Here is a 15,470-nt window from a genome sequence, read left to right as displayed (position 1 = left end):
CTGAGTTGATGGAAGGTAGGCGAGGTCCAGAACTCCCGAGGGTTCCAAAACAGAAGGGACCTGAGGCACAACCTTACCCACGAGGAATTGGTTTCAAACTTCCTCCAAAGGAGAGCCAGGAAGTCCAAGGGAAGGCCATACTGCTCGTACATGATCTGGAATGGAAGCGGTAATGGAGACATTCCCGGTGGTGGAAAACATTGCCAGACTAGGGGAGGCAACGTGATCCGCCTGACCAAGAGGAATGGGGGCTAAATCAATGGTGCCACTCTTCCTTGACTTCCCCCTGGAGGAGGGCGGCAAGGAAGAGTCCGAAGGGAGAGAACGAGAGGCCGAAGAAGAGGCTCGGGACTCCTTACCTTTCGGCGAACCTGGAGGTAACGAGCCCTTCTTGGAATTCTTTTTCTTCCTCTTCCCAAACTTCTCCCATTGAGAGGGCAACCACTCTCTACCTACTTGGCAGGGGGAGTCTTCAAAACACCTATGACCTCTGCACCCAGGGCATAGGGAATAAGGATCAACCTCCAGCGGCGACATAAAGGTGCCACAGGATTTCGGGGGCACCCCGGGACACTTCCTCATAATAGAGGACATCACATCCAACAAAGAAACAGAATTAATCAAAAGCACAAAAAAGAAAGGCTAGTCTGCCTGTCAAACAAAAGCAGGAGCAGCGGTGTTACCACTGCGACGACTAGAATTAGATTGAAGGTAAACAGTAGCTACCGAACGGCGGTCCCCCACCCCTAACAGGTGGATAGCTACCTGCCCGGTTGTTAACGACCTTGTTCAAGTTTTTCTGCAATATCTTCCAGCTCGCGCTAGAATATCTCCTGCAGTAAAGAATGAGGGTTTGTATCAGTATAGGAACAAATAAGTCTTACAATGAAAAATAAGACTCTTAAATGATCACTACTACTCACTTTGTACATATTGTGTGTCTGCTCTAACTAGCTGCTGTAGCTGCGTTTGTGGTTGGCGAGATTGTGCTTTTGCAAATCCACCTGTTAATAAAAAAGAATTGAGAATTTTTTCAAGAGCCACAAAGATCACCAATATCATGATTATCGATGCAATGATGCTAATAAAATATCACCTTAATTACAAATTACTCCACAGTACTTGATATGAAAACATATCAGACTATGATCTCTCAAATGTAAAATTGGACACATTAAGAGAACAAATTGTTCTTTTATTGCATTATCAACTAGTGGGAGTGGGCTATTAGACATGGGACAAACGCTCATACATTTCTTTTGACTGGCCATGTGCAATAGCAAAGAAATTGATGTACAGTAAAATATTTGTAAAAATAAATTAATAAGCTAATATCTATCAAAACTTCCTTTTAAAAATTAAATATAATTTTTAAAAATACTGGATTCCACTTTAATTAATTAATGAGATCCACATCTTCCTTGCTACCTGGAGCATTAAAATTCCTTCACTGCAGTACACTCAACTGCTGACAAAGTAATTAATACTCATCAAATTAAAAAATTACAATTCTTTAAAATGCAATTTGCATTTTACTGACTAAACAAACCCGATTCCTTTAATAGGAGTATGATTTCCACAAAACCAGAAACAGCTTTTAAATTCATGGTGATGTGTCAGTAATTACTGGAGGGTGGTGGAGAATCCCGCTCCCCACGCCAGTACGTGGGTAAGACACATTGATCATCTCGAAGAAATTTCAGGACTCAGATTGGATTAGTTAGGGGAAACACAAAATAATTTTTTTTTTAAATTTATTTGTTCATATAAGGCCTCGTCCTTTAATTGGAGACTCATCCTTAGGGGGGGGGGGGGAAAGTTCCTAATAACCAAACTGACAGGTCTCAAATACTGAGATGTCAGACACTCAGACTCAAAGAGGTATACGATATGATAGGTTCCTGTTCTACACAAATGGTCATGGATGAACTCATATTTATAAGACACACTACCTGAAATGTATGGCTATTAAAAGTACTGAGTTTACATTTGTATCCATCCTCCCACTAGCATGGATAATGAGGGGGACATACTTCTATCTACACAATAGAATAGTAGCTACCTACATCAGAGTCTATTACAGTGAATAATGGAGCGACTGTGGTACCCTTAGAGAAAGAAGATAAAGGCAAGACCTCCTCACTCTTACCAAAGTTGATGCAACCACTATCTTAGACAAGATGCCTCTTCTCCTGTGAGGTTTAAAGGCTGCTCATGAATGTCAGATGCAAGGGACAGTGACACTGCCCTATCAAGCAGGACAATGCCCTAGAGACTGACCACAGATGCATATGATCTGCACCCAAGCCCCTCTCCACCTCTAGGACTAAGGAGGGCCTGACAATGGCTGCTGAGGACTAAGCAGATAGACCTCAAACCCTCATACTTATCTCACAAGAATAGTGAGGTTGCAGCAACCAAAGGAACTTAGGAGTTTGAGCAGAACTTGAACATCAGTTTGGCAATCATCACGCAAGAACGTTACCAACAGGCCACCAGGTATGCTACACTATCCATTAAGCCACTACCACAGGTCCTAGGGAGAACGTGTCGAAGAACTTGTGGGTGTTCCCTCAGTTGTCTGGCATTTTCAGACACCCACCATCAGCATCTGCTCCAATGACATTCTTCTGAAAGGATAGTGTTGCACCAACCCAACTTCATGACCATGTGCCTGCGTAGGCTCCTCAGGATTCCAGGGTAACGGTGGATACGTTCTCTATATCGTTTCTCAAAGCCAGATGATGTTTTTTGAGATTGGTGTTCTTTAGATATTTTCTTGCTGCATTTTTTCACTCAAAAATAGGTTTTGAATGGTCTGAATACTTGAGTTCTCTTCAGATAGTGTCTTGGTGCCCTTACAGCAAAGAAGCAAACTCTCCAGATTATCAGTCACATCCCTAAGGGAGGAGATGGATCATCCAAGGCAAGATTCTGGGTTTTAGCAATAAACTTCAGAACAAAGGTGAATGAGAGAGTTCTCTACCCCTCAGAATTACTAACATTATATAAAATGCCTTGTATCTCACCAACTCGCTACGTCGAGGCCAAGGCAAGCAAGAACATTGTCTTGGTATTCAGATCTTCATCTGACACTTGCCATAACGTTTCATACAGAGCCCTCTTTAGGGACCTTAGAACTCTGGTAACACAAGCGGTTTCAATTCTTTTGGTAGGCATGATTGCTCAAAGCTCCACATCAGCACTGACGTTTCATGGATGATAATAGGTCAAAAATCACAAATTTTTAGTAATTTGTATTTTTCCTAACATACTTACCGAGAACTACTTTCTTAGGAGGTACCTGGAATCTCCTCTCAACCGACCAGAGTTTTGTGTAATTTACCCTACTTCCGTTTTCTGTGAGGACTACCCCTGGCGGAAGGATACGTGCCGAGGCTAGTCCCGAGCCAGGTCGCGTGTTAGCTTGGGTTTCGACCCTCAGTAAGTTCTTGGATGATAAAAATTAACTAAGGGTCAGAAAGCCACTCGGGGAAGGAAGGGAGGGCCATTACCCGAAAGTAGTTCTCGGTAAGTACTGTATGTTAGGAAAAATACAAATTACAGTACTAAAAATTTGTGATTTGTTCCAACACAGAGACTTACCTCGAACTACTTTCTTAGGAGACTTACACTTTAGGAGGTGGGAGTGTCTATCTGACCTAGACCCAACTAAGCAGAACAGCCGTGAACCTAGATAGGAGACTAGGTTCCAAAGGTTGTCGGAAAACGAACCGTAGGAAAAACTACACAAAGAGCTCACACTAGTGTCTAAGGACTCACCCTTAAAAAATTTCTTGCTGTTGTGTTCAGTGATGAAGCTGTGAAGTCATGTCTTGTGCAGTCTCTACTTGATCAAATCTCCGGGGAAAGAAGACAAAAGAGAAGACAAGGGGAAAAGGGAAAACAAACCTGTGTCTTTTTGGTCTTGATATCTGCGATTACTGTATACCTGGGGCTTTGGCCGTTAAATCGCTTGGAGCGCAGAGATGACTGACCCAATAGAGAACCCGTCTAGAGACTTCCTCGAACATTCCTTGAGGTAGTGGGCTGCGAACGTAGATTGGTTCGACCAGGTGCCTGCCCTGAGGATCTGCGCTACAGCCATGTTTCTCTCAAAGGCAAGAGAGGTACTTATACCCCAAATGTCATGTGGTCTGGGATTACCTGGTAGGGGAAGACCGGCACTACTATAAGCCTTGATGATCACCTGTCGAAGCCAAAAGGAGATGGTATTCTTAGAGACCGGCTTTCTCAACGTGCCTGTAGAGATGAAGAGGTTCTTGATACCAGGTCGGAGACTGGCAGTCCTCTCCAGATATTTCCTTGCAGCCCTGACTGGACACAACTTCAAATCTTCCGGATTACCTGACCGAGGAATTGCTGGAACAGTGAACCCCTCGAATTTTGGATCCCAGACAGCTGGATTTTGTGTTTTAGCCACAAACGTAGGAACGAACTTGAAGGAGACCTCACGCCAACCTCTTGTATGCGAGACTTCGTAGGACAAACCATGGATCTCGCCCACTCTCTTAGCTGAAGCCAATGCCAACAGGAAGACCGTCTTGAGCGTGAGATTTCTATCTACTTTGTCCTTCAAAGGTTCAAATGGTGGCTCACTCAGCATTTTCAGAACTCTAGCCACATCCCATTGCGGCACCCTGGAGGCATGGGGAGGACAGGTTTGCTCAAAGCTCCTGATGAGCATAGAGATGTGCCTAGAGGAACCCAGATCAATGCCTTTCAGGAGGAAAACTTGGCCTAACGCTGCATGGACTCCCTTGATGGCTGGAATTGACATGCCCACCACGTCCCTAAGGTGTACGAGGAAATCCGCAATGTCCGGAATCGAGGCTCTTAAGGGCTTGATGTTTCTGGAGACACACCATTTCATGAAAGTGGCCCATTTTGCCTGGTACACCGCTGCCGATGAGTGCCTCAGATAACGAGACATTCTTTCAGCTGTTCCTGCCGAATAACCTTCTTTCCTCAGGAGCCGCTGGATAACCTCCACGCGTGAAGGCGCGGAGATCGTGGATTGTCGTGGAATCTTTGGAAGTGTGGCTGCCTCAGGAGATCTGGTCTGTCTGGCAGAGACCACAGGGGAAGGCACGCTAGCTCTTTTAGATCCACGAACCATTCCCTCTCTGGCCACCAAGGCGCTACCAAAGTCATCCTTAGATTGTGAGCCGTCCTTACTCTGTTGAGCACTTGCCTGATCAATGTGAAGGGAGGGAAGGCATATACGTCGAGATTGTCCCACCTGTGTTGAAAGGCGTTTTCCAATGCCGCTTTTGGGTCTGGGACAGGAGAACAGAATACGGGGAGTTGTGCGTTCAGTCTGGTTGCGAAGAGGTCCATCACCGGTGAACCCCACTTTTGGATGATGAGTCTTGCTACTTCTGGATGAAGGGGCCATTCAGTCCCCACCACCTGGCCCATTCTGCTGAGTCCGTCGGCTAAGACATTCCTCTTTCCCGGAATGAATCTTGCTGTTATTACAACTTGTTCCGACTCGGCCCAATCCAGAATCTCCAACGTGAGATCGCACAACTCCTTCGATTTTAGACAGCCTTGCTTCTTTATGTAGGCTACCACTTTGGCGTTGTCGCACATTAACGCCACTGTGTTTCCCCTTAGAAGACCGACGAACTGAAGGCACGCTTTCTGAACGGCCCTCATCTCCAGGACGTTGATATGCTGAGTCTTTTCCACCTCCATCCAAGAGCCCCTTGCTGACTTCCTGAGAAGGTGAGCTCCCCATCCTTCCTTGGAGGCGTCCGTGAAGAGGAGCATCTCCGGGGGCTCCACTGCGAAGGGCATCCCCTTGAGGGTGTTTGCTCGGTCCCTCCACCACTCCAGGGATTGCCTCGTCTCTGGAAGAACAGGAATTATTTTGTAGGGCGAACCTACCTGGTTCCAGAGTCCCTTCAGGTTCCATTGGATGGCCCTGAGTTTCATTCTCCCTTGGGGAACCAGCTTCTCCAATGAAACTAGACGGCCTATCAATCTCTGCCAATCCTTCACTCTCCTGGGCTGTCCTGATAGGAAGGGACGGAGGACCTGGTCCAGGTTGTTCAGCCTTTCCTCTGATGGGAAGACTCTCACTAGTCGGTAGTCTAGAACCATCCCCAAGTACGTCATCCTGGTGGAGGGAGACAGGTGCAACTTCTCCAGGTTGATGGTGGTAACCAGAACTTGAGCAGAATTGCAGTAGCTTCGAGCCTTGCTCCTTCAAAACTGTCTCTGAGGAAGAAAGGAGCAACCAGTCGTCCAGGTAGCGAATCAGACGAATTCCCCGTTCATGAGCCCATACGGAGACAGTCATGAAGATTCTCGTGAAAATTTGGGGCGCTGTTGACAGGCCGAAGCAAAGAGTCTTGAATTGCAAGACCTGGGTATCCCACTTCACCCGAAGGTACTTTCTGCTGGAGGGGTGAATAGGGATCTGGAAATAGGCGTCCTTGAGATCTATGGATATCATGAAGTCTCCTCTCAAGGACTACAGGACCGACTTCGGGGTGTCCTTCTTGAAGCTGGTCTTGCACACAAACTTGTTGAGGGCCGACAGATCTATGACTGGTCTCCAACCTCCCGTCGCTTTCTCCACCAGGAAGATGCGGCTGTAGAACCCTGGACCCGGTTGTAGTACCGTTTCCATTGCCCCTTTCGCTAACATAGTGGAGACTTCTTCTTGTAAGGCCTCCCTCTTCAAGGGGTCCTTGGGGGCTACCACTCCACCTGACTTGCTGGGATAAGAGGTGGAGGATCTGCCAGGAACGGAAGCCTGTACCCCTCTTTCAACACTGTTACCGTCCAGGGTTCTGCTCTGTGATTCTTCCAGGCTTGCCAATGTTGTTTGAGGCATCCCCCTACCTGAGGCTTGGGCAAGAGTGGGGGGCCTCTCACCCTACCTCCTTCTGGAGGAGCGACCTGACCGTTCTCTCCTGGAAGCTAAGTGGGCTGTTCTATAGGAGGCTGGGGCTGTGGGAGCGCTCCTGCGGGAGGGCTGCGAAGGCTGAGACCACAGGGACGCCGGGGCCTCTCTCCTCACCTGGTTAGGGGAGGTTCGAGATGTTGACGGTCCATCCGGTGGAGGCCTTCTGTAAGTGGGCCTCCTCATGGCATGCGGTCTGGGAATGTTCACTTCCTTCCGTCTCAGAAGTTTCTCAACCCCTTCTTCTGTCAGTTTCAGGGGATCAGGGGAAAGAGTCTGTCACCCCACACAGGAAGGTTCCTCAAAGTCCTCGCCTCCTGTCCGGCATAGGCCTGGACAATTCATTCAAGACTGTGTCTCTTCTTCGCAGGACCCCGTTGGCGGATAACACTAGAGACTGAAAAGTTAGGAACTTCAAGGTCCGCCCTCCGGAGCTGATAAGTTCCTTCAACAGTGTTTGGTTGGACGGAACTGCAGGGTCAGAGGAAGCCTGGATGCCTACTAGTGTCAAGGCCCACCAGTCTAACCAAGAGGCGACGTTAACAAGATCTTTGGACATCTCCTCCATCATCGTCGCCTCCGATGAAGAAAAACAGATAGGTGCTGAAGAAGCTCTGTCCTCCGAAGCGCCCTAACCTAAAACTTCTAGGGAGTCTTCCAATTTGCTGGCTCCTTGTGGCCGTCCTTCCATCCAATAATATTTACTTTGGGACTTCAACCCCTGGAGTAACTTGGAGGAACTTTGAACTTTGGAACCTTCAGCATTTCGTGCCACAACCTTGTCTATGTGAGCACGGCCAAGCCTCACATCTCTGGCCACAGGTAGGGCTAAGGAGGGCTTCTGTTGAACGGGTTCCTCCATTAGCCTATTAAGGCTAGACCGCCAGGCATCCTCGTCGGAAGGAAGTGGTTCCTCAATCCTGTGGTGTTGACGAATCAGACCAATAATCCGCGCCTCCGTCCGAGGTTGAGGAACCGTACTGACAGGAGCCTCAGCACTAGGTTGTGGTCTGAGGATGGGCACTGCGGAGGGAGCGGGAACCTCCGTCCTCCGTTTGCCTTTCTTCAAGGGGGGCGAGGCTTCCGTGGGTTTGCCTGACGGAGGAAGCCGTCCCTCTATATCGGTCGGCTGAGCTAACTCGACGAGACTGCCCGTCCGAAAAGGCGACTCCCTCCGCTGGGCGGGTAGAGGCACCTGTTTCGAGGCCTTACGCCTGTCCGAAGAGCCCCTTGGGTCTTTGTGAGGGTCAACTCTATGGCTGGTGGAGGACCTTCTAGGAGGACTTTCTCCGGGAAGCCAACCCGTAGTGCTCGGGAGAGTAGTAAAGACCGCGAGCTTACTGCGGGAAACGAGGACTCATTGCTCCTTCGGTGAACTGCTCCTCCTGGCTTTCCTCCTCGGGGACCTTGACCGCTTCCTCCCATGTCGTGACCTAGAGAGGGGCCTCGAGGGGGAGCGCTGTCTCCTGAATCTGTACCTCCTTCGACGGTGTCTTCTCCACGCCTCATCCTTCGACGTCAACGATGAGCCTACCTCTGAGGACTCCGACGACTCCTCGTAACAGATCCGAGAGGCGGGCGCGTTTGTTTTCACAATTTTCTGAGTTCCAGATGTCGAAGGCTGAAGGAAGACGTCGGGAACCGCCGATAGAGGGGCTGGGAGAGAGGTCGGACGATCAACATTCTGGAACCAGAACCCAAGGCCGTCCTCCCCCCTCAAAGGTGACCTACAGGGAGTTCTTGGGGGCCCCCATCCGAGGGATCTTCCAACGGCGAATCTTCTTTTCCTGGGGCTCCTTCAGCTGCGGAGGTGCCTAAAACATAAATCCAAGAAGCTGGTGAAGATACAGGGACATTTTTATTCCACATAGGGTCGTCCGAAGAGATGAGCCCCCCAAGCACAAAGGCATCGTCTTGCGGACCCTCACTAATTAAACCTTCAGGCCCCCCCCTTGCCTGTAAAGGATCAGCAACCCCAGAATCCCGAAGACACGACCCATGGGGAAGAACCATTGGCTTCTTCCTCGCAACGGACTTGCCTCGTCCCCTACTCTGGGTAGGGGATGAAGAAGGAACCCTGTCAGACTTCTCTCCTGTAGACATCGCGGGCGAAGAAATGCAGGTCTTCCTGGGCAAACGTTTAGATGACTTCTTCTTCTTCGTTCCAAACCTCACCCACTGCACCTCACTCCACGACACACACTCCGGACACGTGTCCGAAGGAGAGCAAACTCTACCCCTGCACGAAGAGCAAAGGGAGTGCGGGTCCACCTCAGGCTTGGACAAGAACGCACCACACGACTTTCCAGCCTTAGGCCCAGGACAACGGCGGTGATGCTCCATACCACACAAACACAATACCGCAAGACACAGGATCGCAGCGGGGAAGGATAAAAAGGGCAAGAGAACATTTTAGAAACACAAAGGATAGCACAAGGGAAAACAAGTGAACACGCGAGAGCACAAGGGAAAGTATAGCGGGCCACGTGGGAACATGTGGGACACTCGAGTCGGGGAGACAAAGGGTCACACTGAGACAAGGAGAGCGTTGAGATGATATCACGACGCGACCAGAGAACTTACTGAGGGTCGAGACCCAAGCTAACACGCAACCTGGCTCGGGACTAGCCTCAGGGCACGTATCCTTCCGCCTGGGGTAGTCCTCACAGAAAACGAAGTAGGGTAAACTACACAAAACTCTGGTCGGTTGAGAGGAAATTCCAGGTACCTCCTACAAAAGTAGTTCGAGGTAAGTCTCTGTGTTGGAACAACCCTAAGTTTAAAGATTTGGCTTAAGGCTGAGCAATAACCTTTCACCACTGAGACTAAGAGGCGCTTCTTTTGATGGAGGTAGACGAGAAAGGCTGCCATTAGTTGAACAAAGGCTATGACTGGAGAGGTACTCCTTCTAGGGCAACAATTATATCAGATTCCCCACTTTGCCTGAAACACAACTAACGAGGATTTCCGGAGATATCCAGACATCGCCTTGCGAAAAAACTTTCGCTCTGAGGACATACTGAAGAGTCTCTATCCATGAAGTGACAGGGATGTCAGAGAATTGTGTACCTCTGCAGGTGTGGTTGACAAAGAAGATTGGGCCAAAGGGGTAGCACTCTTGATACCTCAATCAGGAGCATCAATAGGTAGGAGCCAAAGGTGTTGAGGTTGTTCCATGGATATTGGAATGCATCCTCAAACCTGTTTGATGGTCCAGGACTGGCAAAAAGAACATTATTAGTTTCCTGAACCTCGTGGCAAACATGTCTATTGATGGGGAACCCCACAAACTGAGAAAACTCTTTGGCACTAAAGAATAAAGGGACCACCTGACTCCTACTACTTGTTCCTGGTGACTGAGCTTGTCGACAATTACATTCCTTTTCCCTGGATGAACTTTCCTGACAACTCCACTGCACTGTTTTAGTATCCAAGAGTGAGTCTCCTTTGCTAAATCCCTCATCAACACTACCGAATGGCCTCTCAGACTCTGTTGGAATGGTTGTAGCACCAGGAGTGCTACCTTCAATTCTAACAAGTTGATGTCCAGGCTCTTCTCTTACCTGGACCAGCATCCCGAGGCAAACTGATTCCTTGGGTGTGCTCCACATCCCTCCTTTGATGCATCTGTGAAGATCACCAATTGTTGAGGAGGACATTCTAAAGGAGTTCCATTGATGAGGTTCTCTCATTTAACCACCTGGTTGGATCAACCCGAATCTCTTGGCTCACTAGGACCGGGAGATGAGGTGGGTTGGTGGCTGCTGTCCATTGTCTTTTCAAACACCACTGAACAGACTTCTGGTGGAAACATTTGTGTGAAACCAGCTACTCCAAGGACGAGAGGTGTCTGAATGATCATGAAGAGTGAGTGCACTCTGTGCCATGCAAGCACGCTGTAAAAGTAATGGTTTGAATTGAAATAATACCGGTTTGTATTAGAAAAAAAAATAAAATATTCCCTGCCTTGTAATTCTTTAGGAAAGTTGTATGATAATTTCTCTCATCAGCTGTCGTTTTGTCTCATAAGTTCTTTTTGTCTGTCAGGTTAGAACAGCAGTGGGCCAGGCATGATATACTAGAGCCATGTGGATTAACATTAGTGGAGAAATCTGTGAAATCACTTGACTGATTTGTCCAGGTACATTACTGATAATAATGAATATCATGTCAAAATTATCTATGGCCAGATTTCTCTTCCGTTGGAGACAGTGAAACAAGGATTCAGAGTGACAGGCCAGCTGTAAGAAGGCTACCAAACATCATTTCCTTTGTGTTGTCACTCCTAAGCAAGTTTGTCCTTCTATGCCCCGTGAATCCAGCGATCAAGCCTTTGAAGGGACATGAGTGCTTTTTGTGCAGTCAATTGATGAATTTTCTCATTGCGAGCTGGTGGATCCCTTTTTATGCTTGTGTGAATAGAAGGCCACTTGTTAGGAACAGAAGTGCTTTTCTGCCTTCAGAAGGAGGTGGTAGTAGCCGGAGGGGGAAGCAACCACTTTTCCCTTTCGTAGTCATCATTATATCAGATGGTGATGGAACTGCTGAAGGTGAGAACCTCTCATCACTTGTACCTACAGTAATTTGGGAAAGGTTGGATGGGGTCATGTCAGGAACTGCTTCTGCCACAGCAGAAGTGGCAGTGCCAGGAAACTGGTTAGTCATATTAAGGACTTGCCACAGTTTCTCAGTGGACAGAATGTCCTCTAAGCCTAAAGAAGGCGATAGCGTCTTCAGAGCCAGACATTGTCAATGCTATGGAGTGGAGGGTGGAGTTCACCTGATCCACTGGGAAATCCACTAGCCAATATAGATCTGAGCTGTTTTGCTTCTTCGACAATCCTCCGGGGAGGAAAACACGGAGAAGGCTCATGGAGATAATAACCGAGGTCAAAAGATGAGAATGAGTGGATTTTCTCGGCCTCAAGGAAGACTTCACAAAGGAGAAGAGTCATGCTTTTCTTTCTTTCTCCCTTCTATTGCTGTATTATATGCACTGCAGTGATAACCATTCATTGCATTAAGTGCTGGGTGAATACCAAGAACAGTCATGTTTCCAACACGGAGGACACAAGAAATGGGGGTCAGTGTTACTCTTGCTCATGATGGTGCTGCACTTTTGGGAAGCAACTCCAACGCAGGACTGCATGCCCACAAGTTGTTTCTCCATTCCATGAACATCAAACATGCTCTGTAAAGAGGAAAAGGGTTAAGATTAAAGCAGCTAAGTTAGGAATACCAGAGTATGTGTGTACTGCTCAACAGCTGAAGTCAAAGCGTCTGACTGTACTTGTGGGGGGGATTCCATGCTACCCTTCACTTAACTACCGATGCATCGTTATAAACTTTAACCAAGTTTCCAGCTTCCCTGAAAACCTATTTCTATTGAAATATGGATTGCATCCGTATAGAAACAAACATTCACTTCAGACAATCGACAATATCTAAAGAGTCTGGCATCATTAAGTACAGCATCTAAAAATGACAAATTCGAAGATAATTTGTATTTTTCCTAACCATACAAACCTTAGCTATTTACAAAGGGTTACCTTTTAGCGTAGCTGAAATGGCGAGCCATTAGAATTTAACGAGGGTGTATTACCCCCGCGCTAGTTAGCGGGGGGGGTAGGGGAGTGGTAGCTAGCTACCCCTCCTCCCCCTCACACACAGGTGAATACTCACTTTCACTTAGAGGTAGGACTTGTCTTGGAGACAGGCCGAGATGAATGTCCTTGAGTCCGGGCTGAAGAGGTATACTGGTGACTCTCCCCCATGTCCCCCTTGTGCTCCCAAATCGACTGCAACTGAGGACAAACTGCAGCTGTTCCCAACGCTAACCTCTCGATTCCTTTACTGGCAAGAAAGAGAAGGTCTTGGGACATCAGATACAGAATGGAGACTCGAAATCTTGAATGAATCGGACCGAAGGGCCGGGACCCCCAGATTCTGAGTCTAGCCAACAACTCAGGAGTGAGCCTGAATGTTGCCTTCCCCTCTTCCTTAGAAGGGGGGAGTCGTAAGAGACCAAGAAGATTGCTTACACACTGGCCGTGGCCAGAGTGAGCAGGAGACCCAAGGCGGAATACAATCCGAGGCCTGTCGTGAAGGGTCTTGAGAAGATCTCTTAAAGGACTAAAAGTCCGAGCCATGCTCCAAGTTGGAGGTCTTCCTCCGACTAGGGCAGGGACGATCGTAGCTTCGCATGAGCGAGGATAGATCCAGCGGGCAGGAAAAAGTTATTCCTTTAAGCCTGAAGGTCAGGGAAAGGCTGAGCGACAGGCTTCATTGCCGAGAGCGGAAAGGAGTTTCCTCCCGCCGAAAGGCAATAAGACCGTTATTGCTGGAGAAGAGACCTCACGGGAAGAGGTATATCTCCCACAGCACCAACCACCTTAGACTCTTCACTTTGCCTGGGAGACCCCTGTGGATGACTATCGCAGATGATGCGACCTCCGTACCGCGACTGTAGCGGGTTGTCTCCTCTTGAGGAGGAAGCGTAGTGTCTCCAGGCATGAAGCCGAAGCGACGCCCCGGTTCGGGAGAGATGTCGCAGTGTGGATGCTTGAGTAGTTTGCGCCGTGGGAGAAGCTCTCCCGGGAGTTCTGTCAGGGGAAGCAGAGGGTCCAGAAACCGTTCTGCGCATAGTCCCAGTGGAGCTCTCCCATTGAAAGGTTGACAGACAACCTGGTCTTGTTGAGACCCATTGTCCACAGACAAAAAGGAGGGAAGACGCAGGCGTCGAAGTTGTCCCACCATCACCGGAATGCATCTTGCCAGAGTCTCGGGGTCTGAGACTGGGGGGAAAAATAGCGGAAGCTTGAGGTTCCAAGCTGTCGCGATCAGGTCCCCCAGACCAGCACTTGCTGGTTACCCAAGGTCAAAGACCCCCAGGTACACTCTCTCTACGAGGCTCTGCTCGGATAGTCTGAGAGAACATTCCCCTGCCTGGAACGAGAGAGCCGATGGTGGTATTGAGAGAATCTCAATCATCCCGGTATCTCTACTGCAAGATGTGAAGGTGTGAAAATGCGTCCCCTGCTGGTTAGAATACGCCAGAATCATGAAGTCGATGGGCACGGGGCGACTCGGCAGGAGCTGTAGGATCTGTAGAGGGGCCAGACTAAGGCCCCTAAGCCTGCCTGAATGATGGAGAGGTATCCTTCAGGTCTTGACCATAGGCCTGGACCGGAACATACCCCCCCCCCCCTTTCCTTTGACGAGTCCGAGAACAGCATCAAGAATGTCCGGAAAGGACGAGAATATCCACTACCATCAAGAGGCTCCATAGGTCAACACCCATTGCAGGTTTAATAGTTCCGCTGGTCCCATAGGGCCAGGGAGTCCGGTTAAACATTGCCTGAAGCCACCGGAACTTGGATCGCCCCACACGGAACTTATCCTGAGGCGACCGTTCGGACTATAGACGGGTCAATGAGGAAAGGAGAACTAGGAAACGTTCCAAGGTAGGGCTGAAAGCTCTGCTTGACTGAGAACAGGTACTGCGACTCTCCTCAGTCTTGCCACAGTCAACTGAAAGGAAGGCTCGGAGGATGTGGTAACAGAATCTGGCGTCCCCAGGTGGTCACCCATCCAAGTACCGACGTTGCATAACCTCGCTGGACGGACGAGAAGCGGGGTTTCCAACGTGGTAAGGCCGTTGACTCAATATCATGGCCAGATAATCAGATGTTGAGGCAGAAGAAGAGAAGGCTCCAAGCAAAATACTATGAGCCCACACTCATGGTAAGCATCCGGAAGCTTGTCCCGGTGCTGAAGAAAGTCGAACCCGAGCCTACCGGAGTTGACCAGCCCTCCAAAAGGCAGAGGAGGCGGAAGCCTGCACCTGAGCGGCCAAGAGGAAGGCAGGGAGAGTTCTCTGGGGAAACAAACCTGCTATGCCACGGCGGGATAGCCACACTGCATCATAAGCAGGAATACTTGCAGTCTAGGCTGAATTCGACGAGCACCCTGGAAGATGGATGGAATGGAAACTGAAAGTACCCGTCCTTCCGATCCAGGGTTTAAGGAGTCCTGTCGCCTCGTTACCAGTCTGATCGATTCTGCTGGTCTACGCTGGCCGAAGTTTGTTCGACAAACTTGATCAGGGCTGAGAGGTCGACTACGGACATCCCCTCTCAGATCCTTCCTTACAAGAAAGGATAGACTGAGGGGGCCGGGGGTGAAACCGTCGATGATCCTAAGGAAGACCTTCGCCTAAGGTATGGATTATTCTGCCCAACCGGGCAACTCTGCTGACGCTATGGCATAGAGGTTCAGAGACACTGAATTCGCTGACAGAGACGGCAGGCGCGATATCCTTGGCTAATCACAGAGATTGTGCGGGAATGGGCATCAGGAAGCTGTCATTCGGATGAGTAACCTTAAGCATCCTTCCAGCAAAAAACCTGCAATCCTAGAGTTCGTGAACTCCTTTTAGGACTATGCCCCCCCCCCCGGGGGAGTCTCCCGTGCCATCTGTTCCTGAGAGGAGGAAACTGCAATTGGACACCTTGTCCCAGTTGTCGTAGCCGAT

At 49.0% G+C, this 15,470-nt stretch overlaps 1 protein-coding gene across 1 annotated transcript in view; it reads right to left on the bottom strand.

Moving 5' to 3' along the window:
- Positions 1-15,470, bottom strand: part of LOC137620795 (ATP-dependent RNA helicase DHX30-like) — a 175,152-nt gene that overhangs the window by 121,635 nt on the left and 38,047 nt on the right. The window contains exon 3 of the mRNA XM_068351234.1: positions 924-1,004. Within this exon, the coding sequence (XP_068207335.1) occupies positions 924-1,004 (81 nt within the window). The remainder of the gene's footprint in view (positions 1-923; positions 1,005-15,470) is intronic.

This window comes from Palaemon carinicauda, chromosome 27, assembly GCF_036898095.1.
Source record: "Palaemon carinicauda isolate YSFRI2023 chromosome 27, ASM3689809v2, whole genome shotgun sequence".
NCBI lineage: Eukaryota > Metazoa > Arthropoda > Malacostraca > Decapoda > Palaemonidae > Palaemon > Palaemon carinicauda.
The sequence above is the reverse complement of the archived record's forward strand: the minus strand, read 5'-3'. Positions and strand labels throughout refer to the sequence as shown.